The 13,691-nt window shown below is 43.4% G+C and overlaps 1 protein-coding gene across 1 annotated transcript in view; it reads right to left on the reverse strand.

Annotated features, from left to right (window-relative positions):
- The window catches only part of LOC135515012 (fatty acyl-CoA reductase 1-like), a 69,941-nt gene that overhangs the window by 40,134 nt on the left and 16,116 nt on the right, over positions 1–13,691 (reverse strand). The window contains exon 2 of the mRNA XM_064938804.1: positions 5,835–6,105. Coding sequence (XP_064794876.1) covers positions 5,835–6,105 — 271 coding nt within the window. The remainder of the gene's footprint in view (positions 1–5,834; positions 6,106–13,691) is intronic.

Below are 13,691 nucleotides of genomic sequence, written 5' to 3' on the forward strand. Positions count from 1 at the left end.
CACTCAGTAAACAACCCACCATACCATAGGGTGAAGTCATTGGACCTAGTTCAATAACACCAGCAGCAGCAGTGCTAGCCATAGACCCGTTTTACAGCCAAAACCCTCCAACAGTTATGTCGTGTCTGTGTTAAAGGTGATTACCCACAGTGAGAGCTGGCACTTATCAATGCAGGGAGACCGGTACAAGGCTATGAGAAACACCAAGCTCCCTCTTAGGGAAGAAAGCAATAAAGGCATGAATATTAGTCGCAAAAAAAGAGGAAATTGATAATGTATCCGTGGGGGACCCATGAATATCCACGACCACGAGCAGGTACCACTGCAGTGTGTAGATACCGTGTGTAGTGTGTAGTGTGCAATACCAGAGAGGATTAGAGTACCAGCCACTGTCACCACTGGTTTACCACAGAGCACTGAAACAGAGGGATCCACAAAGGCAGCCATTTCTAAATACATTATGGACGTAGTTGCAGCCTTAATCTAAACAGAGGTTTTGTTTCTACTGGACAACATGTGACCTCGTCCCCAAGCTCAATTGCAACCGCATATAGAGAGCCAGCTGGGGATAAAATGACTGACATTGAATTCAGTGAGGCAGGAAAGCTTTAGGCTATTTCAGTTATAGAGTGCCTTAAAATACTAATTGTCATCGTCGGTTTCTGTAAAAGTGTGTAAAATATCTAGGTGGAGTAGTTGCCTAATATGGAAATCTTAATATAGGCTGAGTTCCAAGCTTGTAAACTTTGTGGATTTGACATTGCCTGGCCAACATGCCTTGCTTACAATTTTACAACTCAGTTTTTCATCATATCATAGAAATGATTCAAATGTGTAAATGGCCGGGGCACTTTATTAAGACATCATTGGTCAGCTTTCCTCCACCTCTAGTTTTCCCTGACCACAGAACCTGACCTGGGAAACTCCTGGTCCTAATGGGGTAATGAATGTGGTTGTACAATAAACTTTAGATGACTGGCTAGTCTGGTAGTCCACGTGGCATTATTTTATAGTACGAAGAATACATTTAAACAAAGCTGAATAAAATAGAAAGGATATTTTCTCCAAAGGATTTTGAGCGATGAACAAAGAAATAGGTACTTTATACCTATAAACAGACGCATCCGGGACGCAACTGCACACATCCGTATCCAATTCAGATGCATATTGAAGATATCGGAAGAACTGTCCACATTTACTTTTCGTCAGCCAACATGAGTGGGCCTAACGAACAGCATAAACACTAGTCAATCTACTATCCCCCATAGTACAAAAGTTGACCTATTCTATTCTGTGCGAGAAATAATTATTCCAAACATAGTCTGGGACAGATGTGATATATCCCAAATGAATACAACCACTAGCATAATGAGGTTGGCAGATCAACGTTTAGCTTCAAATGTTAATAAACCATTAGGCAATTTATTCACTTCATAAGCGTAGCAATGTACACACGGCAGTAGGCTATAAGCGACAATGTTCCATTAGCGGGAAAACACCATTATCAAAAGTTGCCACAAATGAGATTATGCAGGTAATGCTTTTATTATAAAGGTGAATTTTTATGGAGAAAATGACCTTCCCCAAACTTGAAACTCACGTGCTGCATACATTATGTTCCACACCCGTTGTAAAGCAGGTGTAATGTGCTTCATTTGAAGTTATTTGGCCACTTTAATTGTGATACAAACCTTATCAAAACATATAGACCTATGGGCTAAACTACATGAGGTGTGCAACTATGATTCGAAAAAGTAATTTAAAAAAAGGTATGGTTTCTTATGCTGTGCATCATTCACAAGTGATAATATATCATTCACAAGTGATAATATTGTCACCCAGCAGCCTATTCTTGATCTAATCTTGCCTTTATATATACTAAATAATACATGTGTGAAATTAGTTTGGATTTAGAATGGACCATTCTCATGCACCTGTATCAAAACAGTGGTAGGGAAAAAATACATGTCATCTCTACACTTAAATAGCGAATGGAGGACGCTTTTCACGTGGTTCATTTTCATGCCTGCTGTTGTAAAGATAAGCAATGTGCTTAATATTTGCTTAATATTAGGAAAGTTGATAAATAAATCCAGGAGGCCTAGCCTATAGAAAGGAACAAAATAAGACTATTGTCCCTCTAATCTCTCTGTTTTCTCACATAATTGTATAGACTATAGAAATGCTGCGGCAACAGGAGCTCGTGGGCTCTCATGAAGTGCTTGATTAGATTTTTTAAAATCACATTTGCATTGATGTCAGAGTGATTAGAGAGACAATAGAGTGCAGAGTACCAGGCAGTTAACAAGTTTACTATGACCACCAGCAGCATCAGAGCCTAAATAGCGTGACTAAACGGTCACGTGGAATTTGACTGCCTTCATGACACGTGACGGTCACTGCAACATCAGTGTTGTATTTTGAGACAGGCTTGAATAAGCTAAGTAGCCAATAGGCAGAGGGTAGCATCATTTGTCTGATTCTCTGTAATAATGGTATGGGGAAAATAATGCATTTTATTTTGTAAAATGGGTTCTTGCATCAAACAACACACCAACATTTTCAGTCACCTCCTTGTCTGAAGGACAAGTGGATAAACAGTTTAAAAAAAAGTTAAGAACAAGTTTGTATTTACAATAACGCCTACCCTGGACAACGCTGGATCAATTATGCACCGACCTATTGGAATCTCAATCACAATCGGATATGATGCAGCCTGGATTCATACCAGGTACTGCAGTGACACCTCTTGTACTGAGATGCAGTGTCTTAGACCACTGCACCACTCGGGAGCCCAGTTTAACTTCAAGCCCTGCATGTTTTTGCCAAAAGTCACATGGAATGTAGGCCTGCATTGAACACCAGACATTGGCTGCTACTCTAGGCTGAATGACAGAACAGTTATTTCCATGTTAAAATGTTATGGGATGCATTTTCTCCATTGTTTTTGATGGTAGACCACTCTGGTAGTCCTACATTATGATCAAATAGCCACAGTAGTCTACCTGGCTACTGTTAAAACTAACTTAAAGCGGGTATAGCCTCAGTGTTCACAGTAAACACGAGCTGGAAGTTGCACAGAATTTTCACATCGTTCAAGTTTGCTCTCAGCTGAACTGAAATTTGCTCAGTGCCGAAAACAATTAGATGGAACATTGCTCCAGGCATGTCCCAACAGACAGACCTGGATGGCACTGTGGGATGAGATTAAAACAGGAAAAACACATAGCCTACACTACAACCACAGGCTTTTCCTAAGAAATATACATCCATCTGGCTGTGGTCAGGTGTGGTGAGAGAGAGAGAGAGACAGAGAGTGTGAGAGAGAAAGAGACAGAGAGTGAGAGACAGAGAGAGAGAGAGCAAGAGAGTCAGAGACAGATATATGCTATACAGCTATACTAAATGTGTGTGTAACACAGTGATCTCACCACAGTGATCAGGGTCGGTCAGGGAGACAAAATGAAAGGTCAAATGTAATTAATCTCTCTCTTTTTCTCGCACACACACACACACACACACACACACACACACACACACACACACACACACACACACACACACACACACACACACACACACACACACACACACACACACACACACACACACACACACACACTGGAAGGGGGAAGCGGATACCTAGTCAGTTGCACAACTTAATGCATTCAACCGAAATGTGTCTTCCACATTTAACCCAACCCTTCTGAATCAGAGAGGGGCTGCTTTAATCCACATCATCAGTGCCCGGGGAACAGTTGTTGTGGGGCTTAACTGCCTTGCTTAAGGGCAGAAGACACAGTATATCACCACACCCTTGCTTCCCTGCTGCTCCGTCAGTCACACAATGTACCCTTCATTCAGAGCAAGACAAGAGGAGGACAAAGAGAGAGATGACTGTTCTTTACCAAAACAAGAACAACACAACAGTTGTTCGGTAGAGGCCTGGTTCAACACCCTCCATCTCCCATCTGATAACTGAGTACAAGTTTGAACAAATATGGAGAACCAACAATCAGTTACATTTCCACATCCACTAGACTGTTTGATAAGAGAGGTGTGGTAATAGTGGAGGTATGGTGTTAAACAGGAGAACAGAAGGTGAGCTGTGGGTGACATTTCTGGGATGCAGTACACCAGGGCAGCTGTGTTCTGATCTGGCCCTCCCTTGGTGAGATCCAGATGACTGCTGGAGTCAGCAACTAATGAAGGAGGGAGGGATGGATGGAGGGAGGGAGGGACAGGTGTACCATTCAGCATCCCTCCACAGATTACATAAAGCCATCTAGGTTTCACCAACCACATCCCACCTAACCAAAGACCACTCCTCTTCCACTGACCAATTCTCAATACTGTCATTCAGAACATATTGGCCAGGTCATCACCCACTCAGACCCAAGCCCAGTCAGCAGAATTCCAGCAGATTCCCTTTCTTTCCCCTCTAGCGTTCCAGCAGACCCCACCTCTCCCACACAGATCTGCACCCTGACTCTAGAACACGCTGGGCTAAAGCTCTTATTCAACTCTAAATAAGGTTATTCTATGTGTTTCAGCTCTAAATAAGGTTATTATATGCCTAGAATATAAGAGAATAGTAGCCTATTAGTGGGAGAAGGCATGCAAAAAAGCCTCAACTAAGGCACCCTTACCCCTTATGCATATCTATCACACTTTACAGTACATACAATGCCCTGCAATTCACAGAACTCAACTAACCAGACAACAGCTAATTTATAGGCCTATTCTTTAATGGTCAAGGCATATCAGGAGAGAGTCAATTCAATCAGATGTCTATCTGGATGTCCTTTTCCAGGTCACAGCACCTCTGCCTGATAACACGCTTTTAACGAAGCCCACAGAGACGCTCAGTTTGGCTGTTACCTAGCAACAAGTGTTCTGAGTGACATTCAATATCCATAAGGGCATACAGCATGAAAGGCGGCTGGAACAGGCAGAGAGCATTCATCCTATAGAATCCTCATTTGTAAAGAAAAACCTCTGTCTTAGACGGATAATACAGAGACTGTATTCTCAGCACCCAGAATCTCAAGTGCGCGCTGTTGTTAAGACGGTCACGAGAGACGACGCAGACTACAACAGGGACATGAATAACAATCGGAGGGAAATGCTTTATACAGCCGTAGTTAAACACATTCCTTTGAATGGTCTGATTTCATAAGGATAGATATGGCAGCCAGTCGGTTTCTTTATCCTCTCCTTCCTCACTGTCTGTTGTCAACTGCACAAACAGACTACTGTGTTTGATGAACACCAAGTTGTTATCCTATCTCTGGTGTGTTTGAATTCAAAAATCACATCAGGTAAACAAACAAACAAACAAACAAACAAACAAACAAAGTCAGTCAGTCACAGTCTCTCTCTCTCTCTCTCTCTCTCTCTCTCTCTCTCTCTCTCTCTCTCTCTCTCTCTCTCTCTCTCTCAACTGGTGCCTCTATTGTTGACAGAGTTAATTATGTGTGTGTTTTCAGTTAGAGTGCAATAACAACACCAGTAGCAGCAGAGAGGAAAACAGAGCCCTGGTGCTTTAGCATGCATTTGTGAACACGTCAATACTCTCCCTGTCTCACTCACAACATCACGTAATGTTTCAATAAACACAAAGCTGCAAGAATACAAAACACCTAAGCCAAACAACCTGCATGTGGCACAAAGCCAACAGGAAACAGATTAATTATACAATTTGCCTTCACTTCTGATCAGTGCAGATCAATAGAATGACATCATGAGAAGGAACTTCTTTAGACTAGATTCACCCCCTGGTATAGTGTACTACAGCCTAGTAGTGTACTAATCCATCGAGTAGTGCCCCTCACCTTGCACTTCATCATGTCACTGACCCGTTCCTGCATGGACTGTCCAGCCTTGGGTCTGACCAGGAGGTAGAGGGTTTGGACCTCTGGACAGGACCGCAGCAGTTTCTCCACCAGCACCTTGCCCATGAAGCCCGTGGCGCCAGTGATCAGCACATTCTTGCCTGCATAGTAGTCAGCGATAGACACCATGCTGCCATCGGCCCCTGTCTCTTCTCCTGTCTTTCCCATCTGTGTAGCTCGTCCCGCACCCCCAGCCTTCACAAGGCAGCTCCTAGAGAGAAAGATAGAGGGATGGAGGGAGAGTAAATGAGAGAGAGAGAAGATATAATTAGAGAAAATTAGAGAAAATTAGAACCACACTACACTCTGTTCAGACTCAGAGTCTTTTTACATGAGCAAACACTCATTACACTTGACATAACCTACAGTATGTATTGTGTATGTATTAATGCTGAGTATTAGGTGACAGACCTGTAGAGACAAGTAAAGCTGGGACTCACTGGGTGCTGGGAGTCACTTTGTTAATGACACGGTAAGTGGGGAGGACAGGAAGGTCAGACACACACAAGCATGTCTGTGATGTTATTGCGGATATAGCGAAATTGTCACACCCTGATCTGTTTCACCTGTCTTTGTGCTTGTCTCCACCCCCTCCAGACATCGCGCATCTTCCCCATTATCCCTAGTGTATTTATACCTGTGTTCTCTGTCTGTTGCCAGTTCGTTTTGTTCATCAAGCCTATCAGTGTTTTTCCCATCTAAAAGTAAAATAATGGAATTAAGAAATATATAAATATGAACGCAAAAAACTTTCTGTGCTTATAATGTAAGAAATAACACAAAAAAACGAAATACTGCAAAGTTGCTTTGGAGTTAGAAGCAGAGTTGCCAAGTCTATCGGTGATCATGCACCATTATTACCCTTTTCAGAAGTGTCAGCCAGCTTTGGTTATAAGATAGTTTCCAAGCCAATACAAAGAGCATCATTAACCCCTCCCTTCTCAGGGCAGTCATCCAGAGAGCCAACTACATATCGAGGTAAGCAATAGAGCTCACCAGCTTGTCGTCCTAAAAAACTGAAATGAGTTAGCATTTTCTACCTCTAGTTTGTGCAGCCATTCCTATGGAGGAAATGAAAAGGGAAAGAATCAGGTTTTGGGATAAACGCCAAAAATAAGGTCTGAGGTTAAAACAGGTTAAGTGTCACGCCCTGGCCTTAGTATTTTGTGTTTTCTTTATTATTTTGGTCAGGCCAGGGTGTGACATGGGTGATTTATGTGTCTTGTCTTGTCTAGGGGTTTATTAGATTTATGGGGTTGTATTTAGTAGAGTTGTCTAGGAAAGTCTATGGTTGCCTGGAGTGGTTCTCAATCAGAGGCAGGTGTTTATCGTTGTCTCTGATTGGGAACCATATTTAGGCAGCCATATTCTTTGGGTATTCCGTGGGTGATTGTTCCTGTCTGTCTTTTGCACCAGTTAGGACTGTTTCGGTTTTTCACGTTTCTTGTTTTGTAGTTTATTCATGTATAGTTTCTTTATTAAAGAACCATGAATTATAACCACGCTGCATTTTGGTCCTCCTCTCTTTCACCAGAAGAAAACTGTAACATTAAGGAGATTTAGTCATTTTAGTTTCATACCTTAATGAACTATGAAGCCTTTATGTGCGTTGTGATTGTTTTGATTACATAAATGCTTCAAAATTCACAAAAAGTGACTTTAGCTGATTATGTCATAGAACAAAAAGAATAAGATCATTGAAGTCTGTGTTTACCACAGACCTTAATTTTGGGAGTTTATCCAAAACCCCCAAGCGCCAAGTTAGTCTCTATAACTATTGCTCTCAATGCCTTCACTCCTACTGTACTTAACACCTTTACCAGCATGAGATATGAGATGAACAACATTGCAGCATGACACACACATCTGTGACTGCTGCAGGCTAGGGTGGGGTGTGTGTGTACACGGGTGGCTTGGTCTGTTATAGAGCAGCACCCTCATGGTGTGTTTGAGGAGTCTCATCCCACATTCTATGCCAAGCATAGCACATACCCACACACGCTGCTGTGCTCGGGTGGATGCAATTATGTTGAATTTCATATTTGACTTGGCATATTATATTTGACCTTATTTCAATGCTGATGGTAGAATGGTATGGTTTAAATGTGTATTATTGATATCGTGAATTTGGCATCCTATTTTTAGGGTTAATGGTTGTTACTTCTAAAGATCCAATCAACCATGGGCCAATGATAGTATACCTAGCTTCCCGTTGAAATGATGGTGTCCTTTGGGCAAATCAGATGTCAATGTAGCCTACATAAACCCAACTGCACACCAAATGTACTTTCAAATCCAGCCAGCGTTAGATAAATTAGAGGAGTTACTTTCAACTATTCAATGTGATTCTATTCAACATATCACATGCCTCTCCAAAGCAGATGACAACTTCCTGTCTTCCTGGTCTGGCCTCAGTCAACCAGCCTGCAAAACTGGTGTCCTATCAGCCTTATAAACGATGACCGTAAAATCCTGGCAGAAAGATTGGTCAATGTTTAGTGGGGCCAGCCTACCAAACATGATAAGTGTTCAAGCTAGAGAAGCCATGTGTGGGTTCTCTGTATCCTTCTCAATTTTCTCTCCTGGTCTCTGGGCCACAGGTTCCCAACAGTGTTAGCTGAAGTACCAGAACTACATCCCCAAAGCAATGATCAAGATAACAGAGAAAACATATAGAAAACCTTCCTCCCTCCGTCAAACACACAACTCTGACCATAACCTCTCTCCCCCACAGTGGCCTCTTTAAACGCCCTTCCAAACGGGGGTCATGGTAAAGGTCCCTCCACTGATGTCATGTCATTCCGGCTCTACGCTCCAGTAAATCGCAGAGATTCTTCGGGGGAGACGAAAGGACCAGGGGGGAGGAGCTGGAGGTCACTATGGATTAGCTCCTCACAATGAATGCACACACACACACACACACACACACACACACACACACACACACACACACACACACACACACACACACACACACACACACACACACACACACACACACACACACACACACACCAGCCAGGGCATTCCATTCAGGTCACAGCCTTCAGCCGCTGGCTCCTCTTCTCCCCATCAAGAAGTAGATTGGAGTGGGAGAGTGAAGGAGCTGATAGGAATAGCCTCACGAACACTCACACAGTATGGAACTATAGTTATCTATGATCTGTAGACCACCATAATCTCTGTGACTGCTTACAGTATTTTGGGTCTACAGGGAGAGACTGGCTCTCCTGCCTTCACTAAACGTCCGCTCAGCTATGGTATGTCCTTCACCAAGAGTGGATGGACACAGACACCTGTTGCAGTAGAGTCCCAGTCTTAACACATGGGGCTGGGGGCAGAGGGGAGCTGTCAATCACAGACATGCAGCTTGGAGCAAGGGAAGGTGAGGTTGATCCTGGCTCAGGATAAATCCCCAAACCATTTATCTGGTCGATAATGTGTATGATCGAGACTTAGAGGACTCAGCCAAAGTAAGGCTCTGGAGTTGTCAATCTCTATTAACTTGATCCTAACTGCTCTGTCACTAAATGACAATATCATCACATTCCCTGTTTTGTAACCCCGAAAGATAGGTCAACTACTTGTTTGCTGATAAGTGCGGAGTCTTCTTGACAAAGTACCATGTAGCCTCAAAGTCATTTAGGGACAGTTCCATAATGATGTTGTGAGACTTTTCTGCTACCAAAGTTACAGCACAAATCCTCCTCCACTGCAGGATTTTCTAGTCAGGCATCCAGCTACTTGCTGTTTCAGCTAATTCCAGACGTTTCCTTCGAGCGAGTGCTTTTCTGTGTTTTGCCTTGGCAGCTCTTCTCACCAGGAGGTCTGTGCTTGTTTTTGGAAGACAGCTGTTGGAGTCACAGCGTTGCTCAGCGGTACTCTGCCACCGAGGGCCTTACAGCCTTTAAGCACAACAATCTGCCATTGGTCGGTCAGTAGAGTGGAGTCTTGGAAACCCAAACACACACTACAGCCTCACTGGCTGCCTGTCGTCTGTGAAATGAACACAGACAGAAGCCAGCTCAACAGAGAACAGAGAACGAATCAGAAAGAGGAATACTGTGACTGACAATAATTAAGGCCCAACATCACAAAAGAGAAGTCAGCAGCCTTTTTCACAAAACAGCCACTCTCCCCTGAGAACCCGGGCCTTGGAGGCTGCTCAACCAAAGAGCGCCACCCACAACAGTAAACACAGCCGCGCCAACCACCTGGGTTTCAGGCAGCAGCGGGCACCGGCTGCCAACAGCCCTAGCTCATCCAACAACCTGCCATTGTGCACTCCCTGGAACCCGGGCAGTACATAGGAGCCGTGCCCTACTTAGGAGCCCAACTATTCCACAGTCGCAGACTGTCAGTCTGCCTGTCTGTTGTTGGCTAATGGGTCAAACACAGAGCTCTGTTTAGAGATGAAGATGGATGACATTGATGATGAACGAGGCACAACGTTTACTGGGAAGGATGAGTAGGGTACAGCCTTGTGAATGAGGGCTGGCATTTACAATGCCGCTTTCCTTCGTTTTGCAGGCCTACTGGTTTGGCCAAAAGAGGAAATGAGTTCTCCCTTTCTCTGTGTTGCTATACGGTGCTCTTTGGCCTGAGGGGGTGGATGATGGAGAAATATACTGGTCATTAGATTAAAGCAGTGACTAACGTTTCAACAAATTACACCTCAAAGAAAAAAAGATGACTGAACATAATCCTGTGGATTAGCCTGCGTATGACTACAGGGAATAGAAGCTACATGAGAATGTAACAAGCAAACTAAGAAGCACAATGATTGGTTTTCAGCCCAGGACCCACATCAACTTCAAGATGGTGGAAATTCAGTGGACCGGTCATTCACTATTCCCAGGAGATACAAGAGTGTCAGTAAACCAGACACAAACCTCCACTGTTACTGAAGCATCCATGTCTTGGGCCTTTCTCAATGATGCATCATCCTTACATGTAACCGCAGCCTTTACTTCCTGCTATCAAGGTTATAATACTGTAAACAAACCTACCTGATAGATCTCTACTATTGACATGAAGGATGCATGAAAGTGAAGTCTATTTCCAGCCTTGACTTGAGTGACAGGTCCTGAGTAATGATGAGACCAGCCTGAAGTGAGGAGTCATGACCCAGGCAGATTGATTAGTTTAATCAAGCATTGAGTGGAGAGTCACATTACAGTGAACAGGAGATGGAGGGAAATGGACATGCGCACAGCTACACATCAATGTACAACTACACACTAAATGATGAAGGGGCCTTGTTTGCAGCCAGCACGGTCTATAATGAATGAACATTGGGTGTCATTGGCAAGTTGTCTGGATGTACTCCATCTTTTGGTTTTACATTGTGACTATAGCATGATAAGACTAGGAGTTTTTCCTGGTCAAGTCACCAGGTACCAAATCTTTTTTTTGATTTTGATTTATTTAACTAGGCAAGAGGTCAAATGGAAATAGAGGGTTGAAAGTAGAAAGCGGGAGTTTTTCCTGACCACAATCCACAAGAAAACTCTTAGCTCTAGTTGGGAGGCTTCAGGTGGTAAAAAGCAGGAAGGGGGTTAGGTTAGATCAGGAACAGGCAACTCCAGTCCGAGGGGGCCGGAGAGGTTTCACTCTATTACCTCATCCATAGCAAACATAGCTCATTAAACAAATTGTATTCGAAACTGAAGATCATGATTAGTTGATTATTGGAGTCAGGTGTGCTAGCTGAGGAAAGTGTGACACCAATCAGTCCCCCGAGGACTGGAGTTTCCCAGGCCTGGGCTAGATTATTAAGACACAGAAAAATGATATACCACTCCCAGGCAGATTACAGTATTGCAAAAATATTTATTTCCTTCCATGAACTCGGCACACAAGAAGAAAACCTCCCTGGATGCCTCCAACAAACATAGACAAGATGTTCTAACATGTATCATCCACACAACCATCAGTAAAGTAGAGGTACAACCTAGAAAAGCTCACAGATATCAAAGGAGATGTAGGTCTATTCTTCTTTCACAGGAGAACAATTCACAAAGTAACATTTTTTATGTCTGTTTTTATATTTTTAAAATGCCAAGATGCCAGAGACAAATTTCCTGTGGAAACCTAATGGACAATAAAGTTTTCTAACAAATCTAACTAGATTTTGGGCCGGAAGTAGTTGTTGTTGTTCATTTGGTTGTTCGGGGAAAAGGGGATACAATCAGCTTTGTTCTTCTGCTGGGTACAAGGCTGGTCGGAGTGAGAAATTAAATAAATGCTGCTCTCTTACTGTGAGCTCCTAGCTGTCTCTAAGGTTATTCTCAGAGGCACCACTTTACTGCTATAAAACCGTGTCCCGTTTCCCACATCTGTTAAAAGAACACTGTTACAATTCTGGTAGTTTCTGACAAGTCTATTTTCGGGAATGCAATCAACGTCACCCTCTGTCATACCTTGAGGGGAACAGCGACCTCAATAAGTGATCCCAAGAAACACTGGCATTTACCAAGTATTGTGGCAGAAGTCTATTGGAGAGACCAGCTGTGTTGTTTAATGGAGCAGCCAGTTAGTTTTGTCTGTCACCTCTCTGTGTGTTGCAGCCAGGATGGCCCAGCCTGCCAGGCTCTATCAGGGCTTTGGACGGCTGCCCAGGAAGCTCCCATCTATCTATCTATTGAGGAGCTGAGGTGAGCAATCAGCAGGAGGAAGAGAAAAAATAAGAAAGATAGATAGACAGACCGATAGATGCTTCCTGGGCAGCCGTCCAAAGCCCAGATCGAGCCTGGCAGGCTGGGCCATCCTGGCTGCAACACACAGAGAGGTGACAGACAAAACTAACTGGCTGCTCCATTAAACAACACAGCTGGTCTCTCCAATGCGCTTCTGCCACAATACTAGATAGATATGTCTCAAATGTAGTCACCAAGGTGTGGAGGAATATGGTACCATCTAGACTACCTGGCTATCAAGTGTCTCACTCCCTATGTGCTTGTCAGACAGGACCATGCTGAGAGTGGGAAAGTCCCACTCAGTCCATGTGACGACACACGCAAGGGTTTGACGTCCTTGTGAATGTGTCAAGAATGTATTACTCTCACCTGAATGTGTCAAGAATGTATTACTCTCACCTGAATGTCTCAAGAATGTCTCTCTCTCTCAGCTGAATGTCTCAAGAATGTCTCACTGTCACCTGAATGTCTCAAGAATGTCTCACTCTCACCTGCATGTGTCAAGAATGTCTCTCTCTCACCTGAATGTCTCAAGAATGTCTCTCTCTCACCTGAATGTCTCAAGAATGTCTCACTCTCACCTGAATGTCTCAAGAATGTCTCTCTCTCACCTGAATGTCTCAAGAATGTCTCTCTCTCTCACCCTGAATGTCTCACTGTCAGAATGTCTCAAGAATGTCTCACTGTCACCTGAATGTCTCAAGAATGTCTCACTCTCACCTGAATGTCTCAAGAATGTCTCACTCTCACCTGAATGTGTCAAGAATGTATTACTCTCACCTGAATGTGTCAAGAATGTATTACTCTCACCTGAATGTGTCAAGAATGTCTCACTCTCACCTGAATGTGTCAAGAATGTCTCACTCTCACCTGAATGTCTCAAGAATGTCTCTCTCTCACCTGAATGTCTCAAGAATGTCTCTCTCTCACCTGAATGTCTCAAGAATGTCTCTCTCTCACCTGAATGTCTCAAGAATGTCTCTCTCTCACCTGAATGTCTCAAGAATGTCTCTCTCTCACCTGAATGTCTCAAGAATGTCTCTCTCTCACCTGAATGTCTCAAGAATGTCTCACTGTCACCTGAATGTGTCAAGAATGT

The sequence above is a fragment of the Oncorhynchus masou genome, chromosome 26 (assembly GCF_036934945.1).
Source record: "Oncorhynchus masou masou isolate Uvic2021 chromosome 26, UVic_Omas_1.1, whole genome shotgun sequence".
Classification (NCBI taxonomy): Eukaryota; Metazoa; Chordata; class Actinopteri; order Salmoniformes; family Salmonidae; genus Oncorhynchus; species Oncorhynchus masou.